The sequence below is a fragment of the Salvia miltiorrhiza genome, chromosome 4 (genome assembly GCF_028751815.1).
Source record: "Salvia miltiorrhiza cultivar Shanhuang (shh) chromosome 4, IMPLAD_Smil_shh, whole genome shotgun sequence".
Lineage (NCBI taxonomy): Eukaryota > Viridiplantae > Streptophyta > Magnoliopsida > Lamiales > Lamiaceae > Salvia > Salvia miltiorrhiza.
Window position 1 is genome coordinate 25,277,748 of NC_080390.1, and position 27,127 is coordinate 25,304,874.

The 27,127-nt window shown below is 39.6% G+C and overlaps 4 protein-coding genes across 4 annotated transcripts; 2 read left to right on the forward strand and 2 right to left on the reverse strand.

Annotated features, from left to right (window-relative positions):
• The first annotated feature begins 3,051 nt into the window (after window positions 1-3,051).
• On the forward strand, window positions 3,052-4,868 carry LOC131023202 (7-deoxyloganetic acid glucosyltransferase-like). Its single transcript, XM_057952745.1, has 2 exons — window positions 3,052-3,713; window positions 4,843-4,868. The coding sequence occupies exons 1-2, from the start codon at window positions 3,227-3,229 to the stop codon at window positions 4,866-4,868; spliced, it is 513 nt and encodes a 170-aa protein (XP_057808728.1). The 5' UTR covers window positions 3,052-3,226.
• Window positions 4,869-5,834: 966 nt separating this feature from the next.
• LOC131019975 (7-deoxyloganetic acid glucosyltransferase-like) lies at window positions 5,835-7,167 on the forward strand. Its single transcript, XM_057948614.1, has one exon. The coding sequence runs from the start codon at window positions 5,842-5,844 to the stop codon at window positions 6,712-6,714; it is 873 nt and encodes a 290-aa protein (XP_057804597.1). The 5' UTR covers window positions 5,835-5,841; the 3' UTR covers window positions 6,715-7,167.
• Window positions 6,687-9,457, reverse strand: LOC131019974 (7-deoxyloganetic acid glucosyl transferase-like). The gene is made up of 2 exons (XM_057948613.1): window positions 8,742-9,457; window positions 6,687-7,789 (listed from the first exon to the last, which is right to left on the reverse strand). Exons 1-2 carry the CDS (start codon window positions 9,232-9,234, stop codon window positions 6,843-6,845), a joined length of 1,440 nt encoding a protein of 479 aa, XP_057804596.1. The 5' UTR covers window positions 9,235-9,457; the 3' UTR covers window positions 6,687-6,842.
• A 5,639-nt stretch (window positions 9,458-15,096) lies between these two features.
• LOC131019976 (7-deoxyloganetic acid glucosyl transferase-like) lies at window positions 15,097-17,668 on the reverse strand. The gene is made up of 2 exons (XM_057948615.1): window positions 17,101-17,668; window positions 15,097-16,517 (listed from the first exon to the last, which is right to left on the reverse strand). Exons 1-2 carry the CDS (start codon window positions 17,576-17,578, stop codon window positions 15,595-15,597), a joined length of 1,401 nt encoding a protein of 466 aa, XP_057804598.1. The 5' UTR covers window positions 17,579-17,668; the 3' UTR covers window positions 15,097-15,594.
• Between the last annotated feature and the right edge of the window lie 9,459 nt (window positions 17,669-27,127).

Here is a 27,127-nt window from a genome sequence, read left to right on the forward strand (position 1 = left end):
CGCATGGGGATTTTCAGTTGCAGCTCCACTAAACTGCTCAGCCTGCACCATATTGATCAATCCAGGCTTCAGCTCAAAAGTGTTGGCCTGACCAGCTGGCCCCCATCCACGTCATGGAATTGATCAACTCGAGGTTGATACATCTGATTGAGTGGTGGATGAGCCCAGTTACGTATGTTGGCCTCTATTTCCTCCACATGCAAATTATTGGCCAGATAATCCACAAAAAATCAAGCACCAGGAATTATGAATCATAAACTGGAAGACAAAAAAGTATCAATAAATCAATCACAGAAATCTAATCAACTATTTACAAACCCTAGAATCAGATAAATAGCTAGCTAGACATCAAGAAATAAATTATAAGCATCATAAAGAAAAAAGCAATAAAAAAATTAAAATTAATAAAACCCGAAAGAAATTTTGAAGTAACAGCTTGAATCTTAAAGTCTTCAATCTTGCAGGAAAAATAAATTTAATCTTTGAAAGTAATAAAATTCTAAGTCTAAAAGAAAGAAAATATGAAAAGAGGTGAAGAGAGGTGTTTAATACAGTACAGAGCTCAGAAAATGACCTATATATAGGCACAAGGGATAAATACAGTACAGAGCTCAAAAACACTAATATAAGCCCAAAAACTCCCAAAAATGTGGACAAAATAGCATGTTCAGCTACCGGAACGGCGATCATCGTCCGGATCGCCGAATTTCTTCATGATCCAAGGTCAAAATCGCCGCTCGCTATTTTTGTGACTGTTCTTCCTCATCCGATTTCTAATTTGCAATCTATTTGCGCTCTCGAACTCGTACCGATACGAACTACAACTTTTATTTCAGTCTAGTTTTCCAAATTCAGACTTAATATTCATGTAAATTCCATCAAAATTCGAGCAAATATCATATTTAACAAGATAAAACAAATAAGTACAAAACAATCATCCAACACTCAATTTTCCATAAACTTGATATCATATGAACATGAAAAACCATGGAAACATGAGTGTTATCACTCGTCTTCTTCAGAACCCTAACCCTCAGAGTCGTACTTCATCAGAATGGATCCTTCTACCTTCGATATGAAATTGTATTTGCTCGTCCGACCCCTTAAATCCTGCCATTCAACCAAACCTTATTGACATCCACTGTCGTTGACGTCGCCAAGACCAAATTGAAGGAGGAAATCGAGGATCTATTGGAGGGAAATTTTGTCATCCGCGGCAGCTAGCGCTCGTTTCTCTTGTCGGGGATGTACCACATCGACGTAAGGTTGTGGACGTTGCAGGGGATCCCGCTCCAGCTCTGATTGTAGAAGTTCCTCCGTCTTTGACAGCAACAACTGATTAACATGCATTTTCGCCCCTATGATATTTCATTCTAGTGCTTTATTAAGTGTTTTTCTAGTGAAAGTTGAGTTATCATGCTTTGAATTTATCTATTCGTGGGGCTCTGTCTCTCCAGGGGTTTAGTAAAACTTTTGTGAGGTTTTGGTGATGTAGAACCACTTTTCATATTCTAGAGTTTTTAAGGAAAACCGCAGCATAAGCAATTTGTTAGGAGCCGTGAGATCAGGTTTAATTGCATTAGAGTAAGCTTTGATCAGCCCTATTTGGATCTATCTTCCTACTCTATTTTTGCTGCATTGAATCCCACATGCAAGCCTTCTAATTGTGGATCTTTTGGACAAGTCTAAGCGAGCAATTAACTGTAAATCATTTTGTACCTTTTTTCTTCCTAGCCTTAACATTTTACGACTAATTGGACTTATTACCTCACCATTTTGTTGTTGCTTTTTTGTAGCCGCCCAAATACGACTAATGGTTCTCCTTAAACTGCTTCATTTGGTGATTGCTGAACTCATTTTGCTTCTAGTAGGTTTCCCATTCTTGCTATCTTCAAGTAGAAATTCGATGATTAATGCTTTTTCAAAAGAAGAAAGATATTTTTTTCCTTGGCATGTATAGCTTTGGTTTTTGCTTGTAGGAATTGTTGGAATTGGATGCTGCAGCTTTGGTTTGAAACTGAAAATGAATTTGGATCCCCTATTTATAAGGGGATGAAGCTATACAAATTCTGAAAATTTTGAAATTCCCAGATTTTGAATGAAAGTTCAAATTTTACTCTTTCTTAAATATGCGGCGACATTTCAATTTTAGTTTTGAATGAAATTTCACTTTTCATATTGAAATTAACTGTTGTTCATTTTATCTGATTTGTACATGGTATTCCAGGAAAATGAATAAGGCTACAAGTTTAAATTGATTTGGTTGAAAATGAATAAGTCTTAAATATTTTAAGTTTGATTTCAATATTTTTTAATTAATATACGATTTTCAAGAAATAATTAATTATTCAGACTTTAAATTTTATTTAATAAATAAAAAAGTAAACTTTTTTTTATTTATGTGAAAAAGGTTTGTAGTCCACATATTTAGTATTAAGAGGATTGTTTATTATTCTTATTTAGTCAATATATTTACTTTTTTATATTGACTAAATAAGAATAATAAACAATCCTCTAAATACTAAATATGTGGACTACAAACCTTTTTCACATAATTTTCTTCTTCTTAATCTCTCCGAAAAGCTACGTACCTTAAATAATAGGAAGAAGGAGTATCTTTTGTAATACTCCATCCGTCCTATTATTCATGGCCTATTTTTCTTTTTGAGTCATTTCATTATTTATGGCCTGCTTCTATTTTTGTAATTATTTTATACTACAAACAATGTGATTTCATATATCTTTACACACTTTTATACTATAATTTAATCTTATTCTTCTAAATACTCGTGCTTACAAGAAATAGATAATGAATAGGGGGACGTAGAGAGTATTACAAAACTTGCGATACACGAATAAAACCTATGGTCTAAAAGATGTTTTCTTCGTCATATCAAATGGCTTAAAAAAGAGCATATATATTTGACTAAATGGTTAAAGACTTTCACTTCACCACGACACCAGCTATAACACATTCTTCTTCTTATTTTATTTATTAGGAAAATAATAAAATAATCTACACACAATTGTTCGAACCTCGACTTAATACTATTCATACATTTTTTTTTCTTTCATAATTTTATTATTAGAATAAATATAAAATAATTCATACATATTGATAATTTTGAAAATTGGATTAATTTGATCCCATTGGCTCTCACATATTATAAAGAGGAAGAAATATCAAAATAAACTTGTCTCCCATCCCATACCAAATTTGTAAGCCATGTCTAAATGTCACGTACTCATCTTCCCGGCCCCCGCACAGGGCCACATAAGCTCCATGCTGAAGCTCGCCGAACTCCTCTGCGCCGTCGGCAGCTTCCGCGTAACCTTCCTCGCCCCCGCCTACATCCACCGCCGCCTCTCCCAGCACTCCGACACCACATCGCGCTTCAGCCGGCGATCGTTCAGGTTCCACCCGATCCCCGACGGGCCACAAGAGGACCTCCGCCCCGGCACTTTCGACGTCAAGGAGTGGTTGGATTCACTGCAGGCGACGGCGCAGCCATTTCTCAGGGAGCTCCTGGCTTCCACCACTCACGACCCTCCCATTAATTGCGTGATATGCGATGGGATTCTGAGCTTCGTGCTTCAAACCGCCGAGGAAGCGGCTGTTCCCGTTCTCTATATGCGGACTTTGAGTGCATCTGCTTTCTGGGCTTACTTCTGCTTACCTGATCTCATCAACTCACATGAGCTCCCCTTTACTAGTAAGTTTTTCTTCTTTTCTTCATTATTTATAAAACAAAAAAACCTTTCAAGCATAAATTTGATAGCTTTTGAATGACAAATTGATATATTCATACAACATAGAAACAAGATTATGAGTTTTAAAATTTGTACGATGTTAGTTTTCTTTCGATAAAGCTGATTCAAACAAATGGACATGCTATTTATTTTCTAATGGTTTTGCTCGACAAGTTGGTGCTGTATATTCCTTCGGACGCTACTGCAAGTATATAGAAAGAGTTTTTCGTAGCGATTTATGTCAAGAATGAGTTGCAAATGAATTGTTTGATTACTTTCGTAGAGAGCTAGAGATGTGTTTTCACAAGTTTCTGATGATGATATGCTGTTAATAGCTCGTTGAAAAATAAATCAGACAACTATGTAATTATCATTTACTTCCTCCCTCCCATTTAACTTAATTCATTTTCAAGGTGTTCCATTTGATTTCATGTTTTTCTTTTAAATAAACAATTTACTCTATATTAAATATAACTTATATATATATATTTACACGACAATCTCACTCTTTTACATACCATACCAAAAAAATCGGATGGGATCTTCTGTCCTACAATTTAGTGTGTACCACCGTGTACCACTCCTAATATCTTTATTTTATAATTATTTTTTATAAAAATAAAAAATATTATTATATTATGAACTCTAATTGATATTTATCATTAAAAATTGAGGTTTAGAAAAATTATATACCATAACTTTGAATTAATTAAACCAAATAATCTATTATTAATTCAAATAAATATAAAAAAAATAATTATAAGCCCTACTTGGATGAGTGAACCCTTGTTAATTATCTTTATATTATATTAAAGCATAATAAATAAAAATTGAAGAAAAAATAATTAAAAATTATAACAAATTAAAAGTGGTACACGATAGTACATACTAAATTATAGGACAGAGGATTCCATTTGCGAAAAAACAGGCCAACCACGAGTACGGAGGAAGTATATATTTTAATGTACGTATGGCTTTAAATGGAGGAAGTATATTTATGTCCTATTTTTAATATTAAAACTTTTTTGTGTTTATATTTATATAAAATTATTTGTTGCACCTGATATACAGAATCCTTACTCCTTTATGCAGATGATGACTTGGAGTCAGTGACGTAGCCAGGATTTTGTTTCAGGGGGGCCCAATTTATAATAATATTTAAATAATATATATATATATATATATATATATATATAAGTTAAAAATAAAATTATTTTTTTTATCAATTTATTTTATGTATAATGCATCGTTTAAAATTAATAGCTAGACATTGCTATATCATAATATATATTTTTTATACATTTAGTATTCTAAAATTGTAGTATAAAAACTTCATTGTAATATTTAAAATAAATCTCTTTCGATGTAGAATCAAAAAAATATCTTTCGATGTGAGATACTAAGATTAATCAAAACATGTCCTAATAACTTACATAACAAAATTTAGAATTATTAATAACTTGATATCTGAAAATAAAAGTAATAATTGGATTCGTTCACTATCGCACTACTTCACATAACTAAAGAATACTAAATTCTCATTAATAATGTAAATACAAATAACATATATACAAAAAAGAAATGAAAACTAATTCACTAGGATATGATGGTTTGAGCTAATAACTGATATGAACTAGGATTAATTACTTAAATATATTAACTATAATATCTAATAATTCACATAATAAAATCAAGTTATAATTAAAAAAATATTATTAATAAGAAACTAAAACAAACAATCCATAACATAATTTAAAAAGTAAATTGCGTGGAAAGTAAATTGCAAGGTGATCATAAAAAAATTTACATTTAAAGTTCAAATTTTACTCTTTTATTTATGATCGTTCATTATAGATAATTCAAAATTCAAATTCACCATTTCAATAAAAAATAATAACATCAAACCTATATTAAAAAATATTGTGAATTTATGATTGTTCTAAGGAAAAGAAGAGAATTTTTTAGAATTAAAACTATATTTAACTAAAAATATAAATATTACTATATATATACTAATTATTTTGAAATTTTCAGTGGGGCCCAGTGCCCCCACTGGACCCCCCCTCCCTCCGTCACTGCTTGGAGTTGGCCATGGTTAACCTAAGAGGAATGGAGGGCGTTCTCCGACGCCGCGATCTCCCCAGCTGCTGCCGCTCTGGATTGAGCTCCAGAACTATGCAAGCTATCATGCACGAGACTCTGCAAACTCCGCGAGCAAAAGGGCTCATACTCAACACATTCGATCACCTCGAAGCATCCACGCTCCACCAAATCCGAACCCGAATTCCGAATCTCTACGCCGTCGGGCCGCTGCACGCCCACCTGCGAAGCAGACTAAACAGTTCAAACACATCAAGCTGCAGTCTCTGGGAAGAAGACAAGAGCTGCTTGACATGGCTGGACCAACAGCCCCAAGAGTCGGTGGTCTACGTTAGTTTTGGCAGCATTGTGCAGTTGACGAGGGAGGCGCAGATAGAGTTCTGGCACGGCCTGGTCAACAGCGGCAAGCGCTTCTTGTGGGTCATGAGGCCGGGCTCCGGCGGGATCCCGACGGAAATCTCGAGGGGCATCGTTGTGGGGTGGGCCCCGCAGGAGGAGGTGCTGGCCCATCCGGCCGTAGGTGGATTCTTGACGCATTGTGGATGGAACTCGACTCTAGAGAGCTTGGTTGCTGGCGTGCCTATGATATGCTGGCCTCATTTCGGCGACCAGCACGTGAACAGCAGATTTGTGGGCGATGTTTGGAAGATCGGGCGCGATATGAAGGACTGTTGCGATAGGGTGACGGTGGAGAAGATGGTGAGGGACGTGATGGAGGAAAGAAGCCATGAATTTCTGCAGAGAGCGCGAGATGTGGCGAAATCAGCTCGACAAAGTGTCGAGGAAGGCGGGACGTCTTACGCCGACTTTGATCGTTTGATTGAAGATATTCGACGTTTAGCCAACGTAGAATCATTTGTGTAATCGTATGTAAGATATTATTCAATATAACTTACAAGCCACTACCTCAATTTCCCACCCTGAGAAGAAATAGAAAAATTCATATAAATTTGCTTTTATTTGGTTATTAACCACAACGAGAGCGTGGATGATCAGTCCCGAACAACTTGAGCGCTCTTAGTTTTGATGTCTTGAATCAGACGGTCCAAGTGAGAGTAGGAAGATCCTCCTTCACTCAGAGATGCTTTAGCTGATTTCGCCATTTCATCAGCTCTCCTTAGAAACTCCTCTTTCCTTACCTCCATGAGATTTCTCACACTTTCCTCAATCACACTCCTATCACAAGAATCTTTCATGTCCAAACCAAGCTTCCATTCCTCCTCGACCAGCCTGCTATTGACCTGCTGGTCGAGGAAATAAGGCCAGCAGATCATAGGCACCCCTTCATACACGCTCTCTAGAGTCGAGTTCCATCCACTGTGCGTCAAGAACCCACCAACAGCAGGATGAGCCAGCACCTCCTCTTGAGGCGCCCAGCCCACGACGTAACCCCTCTCTTTAGTACCTTGTGATAGTTCCACTGGAATCCGACTCTCCCAGTCCTTCCCGTCCACAGAGTCCGGCCTCATAACCCACAAGAATCTCTGACCGCTGTTCACCAAACCGTACCAAAACTCCATTAATTGATCTCTGGTTACGGTGGCCAGGCTCCCGAAGCTCACGTAGAGCACGGACTTGGGCGGCTGAGAGTTGAGCCACGCCACGCAGGACCTGTCTTCTTCCCATAAGCTGTTGGAGAATGCAGGTAGTGATGACGCGGTGGCGGCTAGTTTGGCCTTGAGATGTGCGTGTAGTGGGCCAATGGTGTAGATATTTGGGCATACGTTGCGCATCTTGGAGAGTATTGGGGCTTCGAGCTCCTCGAATGTGTTTAGTATGAGGCCGGAGGCTCGGGGATTCTCAGTGGCCTCCATCTTGTACATTTCAATATGCGGATCGGCTATGTCGCCGGAGCGGCAGAAACTCGGAAGGTCTCGGCGCCTGAGATACCTTTCCATGCCCGGCACACTCTTTATCGGTACATCCAAATCATCATCTCCTACAACAGAGAGATGGCAAACTCTGTTTTAAATCTGAAGAAGTTGATCTGATGACTCATAATCGTCTAGGTTAGATCAATTATTATTGATATTCAAAGTGGAGCACAGCTTCTCAGCCATGCATCATAACTTTTATAACAAAGGTCTATACATTGTTGAGGAGAATGAGAAAGAAATGTTCCACAAAAACAGCCAACAAGGGTTTCTCTCAACCTAGTAAAGCTGGTAGAAAATACTTTGTGGGGCACTTTACGCTATTTTGAGTGGTATAATAATTAACAAATACATGAAAATAAAATAGACAGGCTTCAACTATTCAATCATATATCATATACTGTCTTCTATCCTATCAACACGCCTAGAATATCGTGGAGTAGGAAGAGTTGAAAATTAAAATGCCTTATTTATTAGTCTTCATTGCATCCGGGAACTTCGGTATTAGGAATTTAACAAGTACAATAACCTACATGATCCTTTAATTCTCTACTATACTAAATTGACAAAATCAACTCTTTATACACAATGATATATTCCTTATGTCAATTATCCATTCCTTCAAGTACCAATTCAAATGAAAAAATAAAAACAATAATGCTTCCACTCACATTAATGGATAATTCATTTATGAAGATGCAAAACCTAGATATCGCATATCCGAATGTTTGCTTGGTTTCCTAAATTTATGGCTGCAAATTTTCACCTCACGTGTTTCATTTACAATATCATTATATGACAACTATATGTCTTGATTTCAGTGGCAAACAAAACCAACAAACCAACCAATCCAATCTAAATCTCATTCATTTGCTAAACAAATTGAATACACAAATATTACTCAAATTAAAAGCGCCAAGATCGTGAGGACAAATTCACACAAAAGCAACTCAGATAACTCAAGACAAACTCTGCAACAGTTCATAGATACTCAGGTAAATCCATTTAAAAACACACCTTTAAAAGGAAGGTCTCCAGATTGAATAAGCATGGGAAGAGAAAAGAAGACCCAAAGGCAAGCAGCGCTGATAGTCCGGACATGAAAAATAGGAATCCCGACATCATCAGCCACATCACAAGCGAACCCTAGCACCGCATCCGCAATGACGCATGAAATAGGGCCGCCGCCGCCGCTCTGCAGGAATTCCTTGAGCAAAGGTTTAGTCTTAGTCCTCAAAGATTCGAACAGCTCCATGAATTTGGCGCCGCGGGGGTGGTTTTCAGGCAAGCCGTCTGGGATCGAGCGGATTTGGAAGCCTGGGTAGGATTGGAAGCGGGTTTGGATGTTGGAGTGGCGGTGGAGGCGGGCGTGGATATCATCGGTCACTAGGAAGGTTATTTGGAGCCCTCCGATGCAGAGGAGCTCCGCCAGTTTGAGCATGGAGTTGACGGGACCCTGCAGAGGCAAAGGGAACATCACTACGCGCGCCGGCGCCGGTGTTTGGTCCATCGGAAAATGGAAAGGGGAGAGGTGGAGCAGAACGAGTTATTTTCGTTGTATATGTTCACTTTTGTCGGATTGAGAGAAGGCGACGGTATTTTCGTTGGGGATGTCTTATTGGGCCAATTTGGATATCGATTCGATGTCTTTTTTTTCCTTTTCTTTAGGAAGTGATGGGTAGCTTTTCTTTTTCTTTTCAGAGCTATTCCCAATGGCGGAGCTGGGGTGGGAGTAGGGCTGAGCATCGGTTCAAAATCGAACCGAACCGACCTATTTTGGAAAAATCGAAACCGAACCGACATAGGTAGTAGACGGACTGAACCGAACCGCCTGGAGCCTGAAAACCGACCATAACCGAACCGGCCGAAACCGATCGGTTTCGGTCGGTTACCGAACCGACCAATATTATTTTTCTTCAAAAAAATAGTAAATCTACCAAATTCGTAGGAGGGGAGAAAAGTGGCGGGGGGAGGTCTGCGTCAGGCTTCAACGGCGGTCCAACGGAGGAGAAGCCGATCTGGAGTCCTGGACAGCGGGCCTGGGCCGTCTGGCTCGTGCTGGAGACGTCAGACGCGGCCAGCGGGAGGCGGCCGGCGGGTCTGCTCGCGCTGCCGTGCTGGTCTGCTCACGCTGCCGTGCTGGTCTGCTTCGTTGCTCGTGCTGCCGTGCGCAAAGAATGGAGGCGACGCGGGTGGTCGCCGGTCAGAGAATGGAGGAGCGGCTGCCGGCTGGGACCTGGGGCTGGGAGGGAGGGAGGGAGGAGAGAGTAGGGTTTCAAAATGGAGAAGGGAGGCGCAGGCTGCGCCGCAGAGCATGTTTCGAAATTGGGGGGATTTGATACTCTAGGGTTTTAGTTTTACATTTAGTAAATGCAATATAAAAATATAGAATAAATAATACTATATATCATGTATCGGTTCGGTTCGGTTCATAACCGAACCAAAATCCCAAAACCGAAACCGAACCGATACATGGTTGGTTTTTCACTCTAAAAACCGAACCGAAAACCGAACCAGAAATCCCAAAACCGAACCGAACCAAAAATGGTCGGTTCGGTCGGTTTTTTTCGGTCCGGTTCGGTTTATGCTCAGCCCTGGGTGGGAGCTCACTCCCAAATTTTTGACATTTTTTATTTTTATTTTTAAATTATATATATATCACATCAACTGGCGTCATATATATAGATAAGAGTGCACTCCAGTGAATAAGATATATATACTGATGAACAAGACAATATATACTGACAAAAAACAAAATTTAAAAATTGATAATGAATAAGACATATATACTAATGAACAATGCAATATATATTGATGAATAATGAAATTTAAAATATTTCGTTCCCTCCAGAATTCGAATCCTGAGAAAAACATTCTACCTCTAGATACTGATGAGGAGTAAAGTATGCGAGTATTTTGATCACAAAGCATATCAAATGACAGCGCTGGAAGTAAGCAGGGGAGAATCACCCCAGTTCATATCCATTGAGGAGCTCATTTCCAGTGGCAGTGTTTTTAGCCAACCAATGACATTTCTACTGTGAGGACTGCCAGCATTGGATCAGTCGGCTGGGTAAGAATCTCCAGAGCTGGATATAAGACAAAAGCCTGACAACTACTGACACGACCGCTCCACCTTGTGTATCAGATTGCTTCCCCAATCAACTCAAAGCGAAATTACTACAACACCTCATTTGTGTAAATCTAGTGGCTCTATTTCTCCCTATAGGGAGAGGTAACATGAAATATATAACATTTCCTCTTTATCTCTACTAATCCATTTAAGTCTATCATCGATAATCTCACTACAGGAGAAACATCCAACTCTAATCCTTAATATATTTAACGAACACATCAACTGGTGTCGTCTGTGAGAAACTTGATCCGAGTTTAAGCGTGAGGAAAAATTTATAGGCGGAATTGCTCTCCAAGTTACTTAGCGAAGTCATAAATATTTGCTAAGTAATTCTGGGTTGAGAAGCGTACATTGTAGCAAGAACGGATATTTACGTGGAATGGTTAAATCTTCTGTCATTACCTTACTGTGGTGTTTGATTTACTTATTTTCAGCGTGCTTGGGTGTATTCGCGGGTTACATGCGTGTTTTTTTTTTTTTATGAATATCTTTAGTTTGATTATATGCGATAGTTTGTGTTTTCTTCGTGTTGATGTCCTAACTACAGGTAACATAAGGCTTCATCGCTTTCTTTGCGATTGAAATATGGACAGATTCTTTGGTTTTCTTAAGTTATCTCCTCACGACTATGATATACTTATATGGAGTTACATGGCTGGTATTCTTATTGGATTTCTCTATGGAATTTATTGATTGATGTACCTGTGAGCGGCCCGTCTATGATTCGGGACAATTATTTCATGGTATTTATGAAATTATATTATTACCACTACATGTTATGGAAGATACAACTATCACCAAGAATCTTATGAGGGAATTCACGGGGGAAATTAATCGGGGATCCCGCCACTGCTCCTACTCTGACTAATGAGGGAACCTGCGTTGGTGACATTAAGCCCACTAGTCCTACAAGACTGGTATTTTCGAGGCTACCTTCCACCTCTGTCGTTCACGGATCGGTATCACAGGGAGATGGGTTGATTAACGTTACTATGACTGAGCAAATACTGTCCTTGCTCAATTATGCCTGTATGAGGTAAATGATAGGAATTCCTTTCACTCCCCCAAGTTTGGGCACATCGGTGGTTACAGGGCTGCAGAGATCACCTCTTGTAAATCAAGGGGGGCCGCTGGCTGATAACACGCCAGGCTTAGCAAAGAACACCACAGTTAAACCCCCAGAGGGGACTAAAACAACTAGGAAGGACAAGACGAAGAATTCACACCAGCTGGGGCCTTTATATCCAGGCGATATGGACCTCATTGAGGACATTGAAGATACATCGAGTCAGACCAGGCTTGTCACTGATCGTCGAGCCAAGACTTCAGAGCAGGAACAGCGTGCCCGAGCATGGACTCGCTCACAGAGGATAACAGCCAGCTAAGGAGGAATTGGTCACGGTGCAACCAGATGCCATGCGTCGGATTTGCAGCTGTGGATGTAGCAGGATGAAATAATGGCGGTACAACCGTCGTGGGGAAAATGAATTCACCATAGCCGTGAGCGCGAATAGCTGCAATAGCTTGCACTCTCTAGAATGAGTAGTTCGAGCGATCGAGCTTGATGATAGATGGAAAGTGAGGGAGATGTGGTGTACCGGTTGATGGTGGTGTTTCCATGAGAAGAGTAAAGCAGCGGAAGAAAATCAGAGAAAATTGCAGGATTTGATCGGAGTGGCGACTACTGAAATTGAGAGGAGTTGCAGAGATGTTGAATGGTGACTGATACCATGTTAAATGTAAAGAGAAGCAGCAGTAGACATAAAAGAAGAAGAAGAAGAAGAAAAAAAAAAGAATGAGCAGTAGGATTTAGAAAGTGTGATTTCATTGATTTCGAAAACTGAATTACAAAAGCAGCAGATTAACCCTTATATACAAAGAGAAAAAAGCTTCTAGTAGAAGCTAACTAACTTTGACTTTTCAACTAACTACCTTGAGCTCACTTAGCAGTAGTAACTATCTTCTGCAATGGACTAACTAATTAATAAACTTAACAAAAGCAAGTAATGCCTTAAATTATAACATCTTTGAAGAAAATTCACAGCACAAGAAATAGTTCACCATCATGTTAAGCCGTCCAACTTGGTAGTGACGAAGAAGGGGCAGATCAAGCACATCGACTTTAGCGCAGCTACGGACCTCCGGATAGGGAATAACTACATCCACAACCGCGGCTTGCAGGATCCATTAATCCAGATTTTAAAGGTCGACGGAGGAGGATGAAGTTGACCGAAAAATGCAGCGGAAATAGCAAGAGAGAGATAACACTATAGAAGATGGAGAGAGGGCAGCAGCAGCCGCGAACCACCTCGGCGGAGGCGGCGATCGGCGCTGCTCGAGGGAGAGAGGGGATAGAGAGATATGTCGTCGAAGTTGCCGGATGAGGCGTCAGAGAGAGGGAGCTGATTTTCGAATTATTTTTTTTAATTTAAATGGGTTCGGGTCGAGGGATTTGGGTAGGGTACAAACCGATTGTACCGATTGTACAGAAGATTTTGTCGCAATTTAATTTCAGAAAAGACTTCAAGATTTGGCCACAAGTTATACTAAATCAGTAAATACTTAGTTTAATGACTATCTATAGGATGGCAATCCAACTTTGCATAACATTATAAATATAATAGGAGTAAAATGATATATATACCTATTCGAAAAGATAAAATTTAAAAAATATCTACTTTTTATAAAAGATAAAATTAAAAAAAGTATCTACTTTTTATAAAATATATAAATTATATCTATTAAAAACTTTTTTATCTTTATGATGAGTATTAGTGTATTTTGCACTGATTTTTGATCACTGATGCTCGACTCGTAATTAACAAGCATCGAGTATTAATGTATTTTCTGAGAAAATTTGATACTAATGTTCGATTTCTCTGTTGAGTAATGTCGAACATTAGTGTATTTATTACTAATGCTCGATTCGCAGAGGTCAAGCATGTCGAGTATTAATGTATTTACCCCAAATACAATAATACTCGATATACTCGTTTCGCAATGGTCGAGCATTAGTGCATTTACCACTAATGCTCGACATGCTCGACTTGCATTGGTCGAGCAAAGTTTGCCATTTGAGTAAGAATAACTTTGTCTTTTCAAGCTCAAAGTGAGTAATGTTTATAGTTTTCTTTTATAGTGGGTATTTTGAATTCTTTTGTCTTTGAGAATATGTAAAAGCAATATTAACCCAATATAATATATGGCTCTATTATATTAAGCTTAGAGCATCATCCACAATGGGGTTCACCAAGTGAGTTCGAGCCGCACGCCAGCGAGCCGCTCCCCATTGTCGAGCCTCCTAGCTCGATGCACGACTTGATGGAACGAGCCAACATAAGGTGCGAAATGGTAGACTAAAGGAAATTATAAAAAATTAAATGTGCAATTTGATTTTACTCAAAAAAAATTCCAAAAATAACTGTTGGAATGACATTTTTTTTTATCAAACCATAAATGCTTCCTACTTTCAAGTCGCACTTCCAACATGTGCAAAATGATGTGAAGTCTTGGAAGACGCTTTACGACAATTGTCGAAGCAATTGGGGCAACAACATGAGTGATGATCAAATCACCCAGCAAGCTCAAAAAATGTTTCAAACAAACACCGGAGCTCAATTCAAATACTTCATAGCTTGGCGCATCCTCTGTGAATCTGAATGATTTACCTCTATCGGCGAAGACGTATATTCAATGAAAAAGGATGAAGAATACTTTTGAGGGGGGTACACATGCATTGACATCCTTCGAGCCGAGCATCACGACTAGGCCTATGGGCCAAAGGTAAACAAAGGGAAAAGTAAAAAAGTTAAGTCGTCATTGATCACGAACAAGGAAAAGTTCACCCATTTGATGGAAAAGGTTGTTGAGGACCTCGGCGGTATAAAACAAATGGAGCACGACGCAGCCAACGCCTAAATTTTCGCCCTCGACACTTAGCGAATGAGGTCGCAAGAATTAGCCATGCATAACCGATTGTTGGAGGAGATCGCGAAATGTTGATCATGGAACCTCTAATTATAATTTTTTGGATATATTTTAAATTAATGTAGTTTTATTTTATTTTTTTTAATTTTAAATTTAAATTTAGTGAAATTTTGATTTTTAATTTTATTTGGAATTCAAATTTTTAAAAATGAGATGAAAATTTTATAAAGCCCTTTTATAGAGCCTCCATTATGGAGGGGTGACTCTCTATTGAACCCCTATGGAGCTCTAGCATTGTGGATGTTATAATTGATTTCAAGCATATGAGCATTGGATGCCATGTATACGAAAATTTCAACCATGAAGTAATCCTTTCAACATCAACTTGTTACAATACAATTTTACAAACATCACTAGCTCTATCTTTTTGTTATCTTCATCATCTTAATTTTCCTTAATGAGACGATCCACATCGGCCAATGAAGCGCCACCGGGGCTCACGGTGGACTTGGCTAATTCCACCGTTTCTTTAGCCCTCTGCAAGAACTCTTCCTTCCTCAACTCCATAACCAAGTTCGCACATTGCTTGATGTACCTACTTTTCACTTGTTGATCAACAAAATACAGCCAACATATCATGGGTTTCCCCGCAACCAAACTCTCCAGCGTTGGACTTGGATTCCATAGATTGTGCATCAGGAATCCACCAATGGCCGGATGAGCCTAACTGTACTACATAATCTTTGTACTTGCAGCTACCATGTACAGATGCTCAGTACTTTCAGACTTCATAGGTCCGAGCTTGTCTCACTCGAATTTTCCAACTTGGGCGCTCTTAGTTTTGATGTCTTGAATCAGACGGTCCAAGTGAGAGTAGGAAGATCCTCCTTCACTCAGAGATGCTTTAGCTGATTTCGCCATTTCATCAGCTCTCCTTAAAAACTCCTCTTTCCTTACCTGCATGAGATTTCTCACAGTTTCCTCAATCACATTCCTATCACAAGTATCTTTCATGTCAAAACCAAGCTTCCATTCCTCCCCTACCAACCTGCTATTGATCTGTTGGTCGAGGAAATAAGGCCAGCAGATCATAGGCACCCCTTCATACACGCTCTCTAAAGTCGAGTTCCATCCACTGTGTGTCAAGAACCCGCCAACAGCAGGATGAGCCAGCACCTCCACTTGAGGCGCCCAGCCCACGATGTACCCCTTCTCTTTAGCAGCAGCACCTTGTGATAGTTCCACCGGAATCCGACCCTCCCAGTCCACAGAGTCCGGTCTTATAACCCACAGGAATCTCTGACCGCTGTTCACCAAACCATGCCAGAACTCCATCAGTTGATATCTGGAAAGCGTGGCCAGGCTCCCGAAGCTCAAATAGAGCACGGACTTGAGCGGTTGAGAGTCGAGCCATGTCAAGCAGGACCTATCTTCTTCCCATAAGCTATTGGGGAATGCAGCTAGTTTGGCCTTGAGATGTGCATGCAGTGGTCCAACGGCATAAATATTGGGACAGACATTATGCATCTCAGCAAGAATTGGGGCTTCGAGTTCCTCAAATGTATTTAGTATGAGACCACAGGCTCTGGGATTTTCTATGGTTTCCGTCTGATAAAATCTAATACTCGGATCATCTAAGTCGCCTGAGCGGCAAAAACTTGGAAGGTCTCGGCGCCGGAGATACCTTCCCATGCCCGGGACACTCTTTACCATTTCATCCAAATCGTCTCCTACCAAAAATGGAACATAGGAAAATTGTTTGATATATGATTAAAATTAAGCTTAATCATATTTTGTGTCCTCAACTTTAGGTTTTCCAAAAGATGTCTCTAACTCACATTATCAAATTTAAAACCCCCAATTTTCAAAAAAAAGTTTGATTTATACCTCACGTTACATAATTTGGTCACAGAGTGATGAATCACTTCGTCGGATACTTGATTGGATTAGATGTCGTTTTGAGTTTTAGATGGAAATGTATAATCAACCTAAGAATCGGCGAAGTGATTCATCATTCTATTGCTGCTAATATGAGGAATAAATCGAACTATTTTCAAAGTTGGGGATTTTAAATTAACGACGTAAATTAGAAGCATCTTTTGATAAATGTTGAAAGTTGGGAGATAAAAACTATGAGCAACGCTGCTGTAGTAGATGGCAACCTCTGTCTATCTGAAGAAATTTAACTAATGCCTTATAACTGTTTAGGTTAGAATCGAGTTATTCTTGATTTTCATAGCATGAATTGGTTAAATTCGATATATATAGAAAATCAAGAGTTGAAAGAATAAGAAATGAAAAAGCAAAACGCACCTATAAAAGGAAGCTCTCGAGAAGTAATAAGCTTAGGAAGAGAGTAGAAGAGCCAAAGGCAGGCTGCGCTGAGAGTCCTGACATCAAAAATGGGGATCCCGACTTCATTAGCAACATCGAAAGTGAACCCAAGCACCCCATCTGCAATAACGCATGAAATCGGGGAGCCGCCGCCGGCGCCGCTCTGAAGCAGCAATTCCTTGAAGAGAGGTCTAGTATTGGTCCTCAAAGATTCGAACATCTCCAAGTATTTGCCGCCTTCGCGGGGGTGGTTTTCGGGTAATCCGTCTGAGATGGTACGGATTAAAAAAGCGGGGTGGGTTTGGATGTTGAAGTGGCGGTGGATGTGGTCGGTGACTAAGAAGGTTATTTGGATCCCTCCGATGCAGAGGAGCTCCGCCAGTTTGAGCATGGCGTTCAGGGGGCCCTGCAGTGGCAGCGGGAAGACCATTACGTGCGGCGGCGGTTTCTGCTCCATCGGAAAATGGAAGAGATGGAGCAAAGAGTTCTGTTTATTTTTTTGGATTGACTTTATAGCTCTACTTTCTTCATTGCGATTGATTTGTGTTTTTTTAGGGTAAATTTGGTCTAAAACCATAATAAATTGTCAAATTTTAGTTTTTCCACAATTTTTCATTCTTGATTCAAAATACATAATAAATCAATTTTTTTGAAATATTCCATCGCGTCACTTTCCGGTGAACTTTTAAATGATATGGCGCCATACTTGAAAGATGTGGCATATTTAACGGTAGGGATTAGAAACGACGTCATTTTGATACTTACTCACTTAAAATCTTGAAACAAATTGCCTAGATTATCGAGTCCATATATTTCAATTCTTTTTTATTAAGTTTTTATTTGGGTAAAATTCCTTTTTATTAAGTTATAAGATTTAGATATTCTTTGTCATTTATTTTGGGGTCTAAATATTATGAGTTAATTGAATGTCATATAACTTATCCATGTAATTACAATACAAGTGCCACGTCATTTAAGTTTTTGGTCGAAATCTGTCATCATGGGAAATTCCAAAAAAATTGATTTATGAGTTAATATATAAAACTATCCACTTTCATATTGTAAAGATAAAAATTATCCACTAAGATAAAAACATTAAAAATTGTCCACTTTGTGATTGAAATGACGGAAATAACCCTCACTTTAAAATAATAAAAAATATCCACGCTTCTATCCCTCTCTCCTCTCTCTCTTCGCGTCAATCTCTCTCTCTCACTACTGCCGCCGCCGCCAATCTCCCTTCCTCCGCCACCTGCTGGTTCACCCCCGCCGCCACACTCTCTGATGCCGACCTCCGCGCCACCGCCTACGAGATCTTCGTCCGCGAAAACCTCTCATCCGCCTAATCTGGAAACCGCCATTGTTGCTCTCGAGATTTCTCGAAGAGGAAATCACAGGTGGTCTGGAAATCGGCGCGAGCGAGCCTGCCGCTGCTCGAGCTACCTCCGCGCCGATCGATTCTCTCGGTTCGGAGATGGCGCTAGGGCTTCTGGTGTCAGAATTGAGCCACACCTCCGCGAGCGAGCCTGCTACCGCCGCGCCAATCGATCGAGCGCCGCCTGAAAGTCCTGGCGACGCAGCTCCTCCAGCGAAGTCGTCGTCGAATGTCGTCGTTCTCCCTCTTTCTCATCTCCTTCGACGACCACAGCTCCTGCTACAGCCGCCGCCCTCAACAATTGAGCCCTAGATCCTCCAAATCCAATCGCCCTCACCCCTACCTTTATCTCTCTCCGTCCGTGGTCGAACGGCAACGGCAGCGCCGCTGCGTCCTGGCCTCCCTCTGCTCTCTCAACCTCCAGCACCAACAACGGCTCTAGATCCTCTCCACCCGATCCAGAGGTAAGTTAATGAAATCCAGTTAGATTCGTCCAAGTTCGTGTTTAGCCTGGATTTGAATTGGATATGAATTTACTTGCTTCGGTTTTGTTGTCTTTCTTTCAAGGTTATCTGGCCTATACTTGATGTGTTGGGATGATTGGATCTGTTCTTGAGATGTTGTGCTTTGGTTTGGATGAGTAATAGTGTAAGGGCAGAGCAGAATTTGACATGGGAGGTAGGATACATGCGGTGGTCACCAGACGGGGTGGAAGATTTGATTATGACCATCAACGGCCACTACCCGGGCCCCACCATTCGGGCTGTGGCCGGCGAGACCATTCAGGTTCAGCTCACCAACAGCCTTCCCACCGAGGGAGTCGTCATCCACTGGCATGGAATCAGACAGGTACATCTCCTCTCTATATCTCATTATTTCATTATCATACTCTATATATATTTTGCATGAAAATTTCAATATAATTATGATATATTTTGATTTAATAATACGTAGATTGGGACACTATGGTCGGATGGAACAGCCTCCATCTCGCAGTGCGCCATAAATCCAGGAGAATCATTTGTCTACAAGTTTACTGTCGACAGGTTACATATATACATTCATTGATACATATATAAGGATACATTAAAAAGCAAATATTTTCATCCAGGATGTTGTGCTGGGGTTGCCGTCCTGGCCTCCCTCTGCTCTCTCAACCTCCAGCACCAACAACGGCTCTAGATCATCTCCACCCGATCCAGAGGTAAGTTTAATGAAATCCAGTTAGATTCGTCCAAGTTCGTGTTTAGCCTTGATTTGAATTGGATATGAATTCACTTGCTTCGGTTTTGTTGTCTTTCTTTCAAGGTTATCTGGCCTCGACTTGATGTGTTGGGATGATTGGATCTGTTCTTGAGATGTTGTGCTTGGGTTGTCGTCCACCATTTTCATCCAGGATATTAATTTTTAGTTGGACAATTGAACTAATTGAGTGTAATGTAATTCATAAAGAAATCGGTAGTCGGACATTGTAATTATAATCCATGGTGGAATTGTATTTTGTTAGTAGATTGAATTATTGTATTTTGGAGTTGTACATCAATTTGATCGAGCTATACAACTAATTTTTTAATGTTCTTAAGTTCACAACCAGATCTATGAACTCACAATTTAATGTTTTTGAATTCACGATCACATCTATGACTTCACAATTTAATATTATTGAATTCACAACCAGATTTATTAATTCACAACTAAAACTCGAATTCAGAACCAAAATAAATTCTAGTTTTAGTTGTGAATTCAAACTTTAAAAACTCAAATTCACAACTACTTGAATTCACAACTAAAATAAATTGTGGTTGTGAATTACATTTTAGTTGTGAATTCGACTGGTTGTGAATTCACAACCAAAAAATTCTGGTTGTGAATTCGAATGGTTGTAAATTCACAACCACAAAATTCTGGCCGTGAATTAAATTTTAGTTGTAAATTCACAATCAAAAAATTCTTGTTGTGAATTCGACTGTGTAGAGTTTATGGTTTAGTGTTTAGGTTTTTGGGTTTAGGGTTTAGGTTTTAGGGTTTAGAGTGGGTTTAGGGTTTAGGGAGTGGATTTAGGATTTAGGGTTTAAGTTTTAGGGTTTAGAGTGGGTTTACGGTTTAGGGTTTAGATTTTAGGGTTTAGAGTGGATTTAGGGTTTAGGGTTTAGAGTGGGCTTAGGCTTGTGAATTCACAATAAAAAAATTCTTGTTGTGAATTCAACTGTTTAAGGTTCGGGGTTTAGGGTTTATGGTTTAGAGTGAGTTTAGGGTTTAGGGTTTACGGTTGTGAATTAAATTTTAGGGTTTAGGGATTAGGGTTTAGAGTTCAGAACTAGGGGGTTTACGGTTTATAATCAGTTCAGTTCAGTTGTGAATTTACTGTTTCAGTTCAGTTGTGAATTCACAATCGTAATAAATCACAACTAGGGTTTACGGTTTCAGTTCAGTTCAGTTGTGAATTTACTGTTTCAGTTCAGTTGTGAATTCACAACTAGGGTTTAGGTTTAGGATTTAGGGTTTAGGGTTTCAGTTCAGTTCAATTGTGAATTTATTTACTGATTAAGTTCATTTGTGAATTTACTGTTTCAGTTCAGTTGTGAATTCACAATCGTAATAATTCACAACTAGGGTTTATTGTTTCAGTTTAGTTCAGTTGTAAATTCACAATCGTAATAATTCACAACTAGGGTTTAAGTTAAGGGTTTAGTGTTTCAGTTCAGTTCAGTTGTGAATTCACAATTGTAATAATTCACAACTAGGGTTTAGGTTTAGGGTTTAAGGTTTCAGTTCAGTTCAGTTGTGAATTTACTGATTAAGTTCATTTGTGAATTTACTGCTTCAGTTCAGTCGTGAATTCACAATCGTAATAATTCACAACTAGCTAGGGTTTAAGTTTAGGGTTTCAATTCAGTTCAGTTGTAAATTTACTGTTTCAGTTCAGTTGTGAATTCACAACTAAGGTTTAGGTTTAGGGTTTAGTGTTTCAGTTCAGTTCAGTTGTGAATTTATTGTTTTAGTTCAGTTGTGAATTCACAATTGTAATAATTCACAACTAGGGTTTATTGTTTCAGTTTAGTTCAGTTGTAAATTCACAATCGTAATAATTCACAACTAGGATTTAGGTTTAGGGTTTAGGGTTTCAGTTCAGTTCAGTTGTGAATTCAAAATCAAAAAAATCTGGTTGTGAATTAAATTTTGATTGTGAATTCGACTGGTTGTGAATTCACAAACAAAAAATTATGGTTGTGAATTCGATTGGTTGTGATTTCACAATTCACAACCAGTGTGAATTCACAACCAAAATTTTTGGTTGTGAATTCACACTGGTTGTGAATTGCGGGATTTTTTAAAGGGTGATGTAAAGTGGACATTTTTTTAATTTTTAATGTGAGGGTATTTTGGTAACAGTGGACATTTTTTAAGTTTTTTTATTTTAGTGGACATTTTTTATTTTTACAATATGAAAGTGACCATTTTAAAAATCCACTCTTGATTTATTATGTATTTTAAAACAAGAATGAAAGATTGTGGGAAAAACCAAAATTTGACAATTTATTATGGTTTTAGACCAAATTTGCCCTTTTTTTAAGTTCCAAGAGACCAGGACATCGTCTTTTAATTTCTCGAAAATACATGTTTAATTGTAGGGTTAATGCCCACAAAAACCATGAACTTTGGTGCGATTTTCAAACTTTCCATGAACTATTTTTTTTATCAAATATTCCATAAACTTAAACACTCGAACAATTTTTCCACGATTTTTACCTCCGGTGATGCTCCGGGCTGACATGGCAATTACAAGCTGATATAGCGCTGACATGCGCCAACTATAACTAAAAATTGACACATGGAAAATAGAAAAACAAAAAAAGCAAAAAGTAAAAGACCCCCCCCATCGTCTCCCCCATTTTCCCTATCGGCCAAACCCTAATTTCACCTCCTTCCCTGCTGTCGCACCAGATCCGGCGCCCCTGCCGCCGCCGCGCCAGTCGCCGCCCTCTCCGCTGCTCCGATTCGCGGCCTTTACCACCACCACACCAGATCCGCCGCCCTACGCTGCGTTACCACCACCACCTTGCAGATCCGCTGCCTCCCTCACCACCGCCTCCGGCACCCGCTCCAGATCCGATGCCCCTGCTGCCGCTGCGCCAGTCACCTCCGTCCCTCGATCTCAGACACGCAGACCTCCACAGCAGATCTCAGTCACCTGCCTTCCCCCACACCACACTTCTCTCTCCACCGCCCTCCCCCACCACCTCGCAGATCCGCCGCCCCCCTCCGCAGTACCAGGTGGTTAGAAGAGCTCTGCCCACGGAGACGGAAAACCTTCTTTCCGGCGAGCTCGACCACTAACACACACAGGGAGAGAGAGAAAGTTTTGGGCTCAAAACGACGTCGTTTCACCCCACCTAAACGACGTCGTTTTGATTCACCGCCGGTGACGCCATGTCACTTTTTAGGTCTCTTAAAAATGCCATGTCAGCACTCAATTTGGGAATTTTTGAAAATCATGGAAAATTTGTTCAACCCCTTAAGTTCATGGAAAAATTGATAAAAAAAATAGTTTATGGAAAGTTTGGAAATCGCACCAAAGTTCATGGTTTTTCACGGCATTAACCCTTAATTGTATATATAATTCCTTATGTTTATACCATTCAAACTCGAAAATTAAAATATCGTGAAATCATAGATCGATTGATTTGCTGTGTTTGAAAAATTAAAAGTAGGGATTCCTTATTGAACCCAAACAAGATGAGTCGGGCTAGTCCCCTTTGGATCACAAGCTTTGTTTCATGCTTCTGACAACCAACATTCATTAGCATAAATCTAGGAGTTTAGAGTCTAAACTTAATCAGGGATATCATTTGAAATTTAATATGAAAGCCTTAAGTTAGGGAAAACAAAAGACTAGATATTATTGAGTGATACAGCGGGAGTCTTAATAGGAAGTTGAACCCTAACCTTAGAGTATTTATATACTCTAAGGTTTGTTGTCATTATGTAGATCAAAGGAAGTATCTTCTGCTGTTTCTCAGAATGTCTCTTGTTGGGTTGCTTCTTCAGTCTCTTGTCTGGCAGTTTTTCTCTCTCTACGGGTTTTTAGTTTGAGATAGGCTTGGGCCTTCAAGTTTGCTAAGGAGTCTTTATTCCTAGGGCTTTTATAAACCCTATTTAGTGTTGCCTCAAGTAATCCCTTCGAGGAACGGCCAAGAGCCCAAATCGCCTAGAACCCAAACTTCCAAGAGCCCAAACATCTTCTAGGGTTTAGCTATATATTGGTGTTGAAGAGGATACGTTTTTGCTGCTGTTTTGATCTGATATTCTACTTCTTTGAGAGAGTATTTTCGTGCCTTTGAGTGAGCATACAATCTGTGAGTGTGTGCTGTTGTTTTACTCTTTATTTCTATGTAAGCGTAAGGCTTCTTTGGTTTAGTGATCTGAACTCCAGCCTGTTGGAGTGTTTCTTGATGTTGGTTTGAACGTGGATTGAGAGGCAATCACGTTCTGTGGGTAAGTTTTATCTTGCTCTCTTTTTGTTCACGTAGGTGAAGGTTTGGGAAGAAATAGAGGCTAGGAAGATCGAGTCTTCGCGTGTAAGTCCTTTGTATTTCTTATCTTCACTAGTGAACTGTTGGAACTGGGCGTGGCCCCCCAGACGTAGGTGTGTTATCACCGAACTGGGTAATCATTGTTGTTGTCTTGTGTTCTTTACTTTTCGCTTGATTTTCTTTGAGTATCGCTGCTTACGTTATTTGTGTGTGGCCGAGACAATTGATTGTTGGATAGGTACAATTTCAATTGGTACCAGAGCGGGATCACCCAAGTTATCGGTGTTGATTCCTGGTGTATCTATCCTGTTCTTTCCGCTGATGTGTTCGTGTGTTTAATGGCGCTACAAAGAGAAGGTGGGTCTGTTGTGAGACCACCCCTACTTGATGGAAGCAATTATATCTACTGGAAAATGCGAATGACTTCCTTCATTCGTGCGGTCGATGAGAATGCTTGGACTTCTGTTGAAGAAGGATGGACTGTTCCATGTGATGAGGAAGGGAAACCCAAGCCAAGGATCAGGTGGATGTTCAATGAATTGGCTGCTTCAAACGCTAATCAAAAAGCACTAAATTCAATCAAGAATGCAGTTACCATGGAGGTGTTTGCCCTTATATCCATGTGTGCTACCGCAAAAGAGGCGTGGGATGTGCTGATGAGTACGTATGAAGGAAATTCTAAAGTCAAGAAACAATGTCTTCAACAATTAGCCACCAGATTTGAAGAGTTAGAGATGGACGAGAACGAGACAATCAGTATTTTTCATGGCAAAATCCTTGCTATTGCCAACGAGAGTTTCTCACTTGGTGAGAAAATTTCTGAAGAGAAACTGGTGAGAAAGGTGATGCGCGCTTTACCAGAGAGATTCGATTACAAAATTACTGCTATTGATGAAGCTAGAGATGTGTCTGATATGAAGCTGGAAGAACTCATTGGATCGTTGAGGACGTTTGAGATGAATCTGAGATCTGAGAAAACTGGGAAAGGGAAGAGTATTGCCTTTGTTGCTGATTTCGGGAATAGCAAAAAGAATTCTACATAATTCGACTCTGATGACTTGGTTGAATCGTTTGCTACATTCACCAAGATTTTTGGTAAAGCCTTCAACAAATTCAAGAAGAAGAATGGCGGCAACAAGGGATTTCAGAATGCCAAGAATTTTCATCCTTCTCAAAGTAAGAATGAACGTGGATTAGAATACAGATCAGGAATTCAATGCCACGAATGTCATGGGTATGGTCATATTAAAGCCGAGTGTGCCAACACATTAAAGAAGCAGAATAAATCCTTCAATGCTTCTCAAAGTGATGATGAAACGGATGACAGTGGGAGCGATTCAGAGGATGAACCGGTTGCTCTTCTAAGCTCTACTGATCTTTCTAAGAAGGAGGAGATTGAGGATGATCCTTTGAAACTTGAGACTGATTCTGACACTGAAGAGAAAACTGTTGCTTATGCTGCGAAAGTGGAGAAAGTTTCTGCCAAAGTCTCTCTGGACGTTGCTACTATGGAAGAGACTGAAAGTGACAATGAGAAACTTGATGAAAGCTACCTGGAGAAAAATTATGAGGTGATTTATAAGAAATGTTTGGCGGTGCTGGAATTAAACAAGTCTCTATCAATGCAACTTAATGATGTTTCTAGAGAACGCGATAATTATAAGGAGATGTATGAGATGCAAAAGACAGAACTTGACATTCTTAAGCAGACCATTGAATCGAAGATGAGAGAATTGGAGCATCAACAGAAGCTGGTTAAGATGATGAATTCAGGAACAAACAAGCTCGATGAAATTCTGGAGAATGGGCAATGTTCTGGAAACAAGGCAGGTTTGGGATTTCAAGGAAAAGGTTGGGTTCCTAAAAATGATGGTGTCAAAAGTAATGATATCCCAACCAAAGAAGCAAATCGTCCACCTTCTCAAAACACTCACAGGCCAGCGACTTATAGAAATCTGCCGCCTAAGAAGAATCATTATCGTGCCTTTATTCCTACATGTCACTATTGTGGAAGGCGCGAACATATTAGACCCAGATGTCGTTTCTTTCTTAGTGACATCAAGATCAACATGAGAAACTCACAAAACCATCGACCAAGGATGAACAAGAGTTATGTGGCTCAAAATTCATTGAGGTCTGAATTTCAACACTCATGGCATCTGGATAGTGGTTGCTCTAATCATATGACAAGAGATGCAAAATATCTTGAAGACATTCATGATGTGGCAGATGAAGAAGTCACTTTTGGAGATGGTGTTCTGGCGAAAGTTATTGGAAAAGGGACTTTAAATGTTCCAGGTATGCCGAAGCTTAAGAATGTTATGTTTGTCAATGGTTTAAAAGCTAATTTAATCAGCATTAGTCGGCTTTGTGATATTAAAATGAGTGTTAGCTTTGACAAGGATAAATGCATTGTGAAGAATGGTGAGACAATGTTTATAACTGGAAAGCGTTCAAGTGATAATTGTTATATTGTCTCAACTAACAACTCGCACTTCAAGGCCTACACAGATCCTACAGAATCTTGGCATCAAAGACTTGGGCTCTGCATCTTATGACTATCTGTTCATCAAGCACGGGTACCTTGCTGTTGTTTGAGGAGTTATAGCAAAGGTATCAGTTTATATTCGTGCTTTATCAAAAGTCTCCTCCAATGTTCTATTTTTCTGAAGATCGTGAATTTTCTCAAGCATCTGTTATCAAGAAAAATCCAATCTGATCAAGATTGTTGTTATCAAGCATCTGTTATAAAGATTGTTCGACGAGCATGTGCTGCTGGTCTTTGTCATTGTTGTGACAAAAAAGGGGAGTATATATATTGTCTGTGCTTATCGTCTGTGCTTTTGGTTGTGCGACTGGCGATAGCATTTCATTTATGCTTTTCTATGGTTTTTGAGGGGGAGCAGATTTCCATATTGAGGGGGAGTTCTTTGTAAGTCTGCTGGTGCAGTTCTTTGAAAGACTTTATGTTTTGCTGGTGCAGATTTTGTGTTTTGCTGGTGCAGATTTTCATATTGAGGGGGAGTAAGTCTTTTTGCTTTTGGGAGAGCTGATTTCTTTGAGGGAGAGCTTATGCTGCTTATTTCTGCTGTGCATT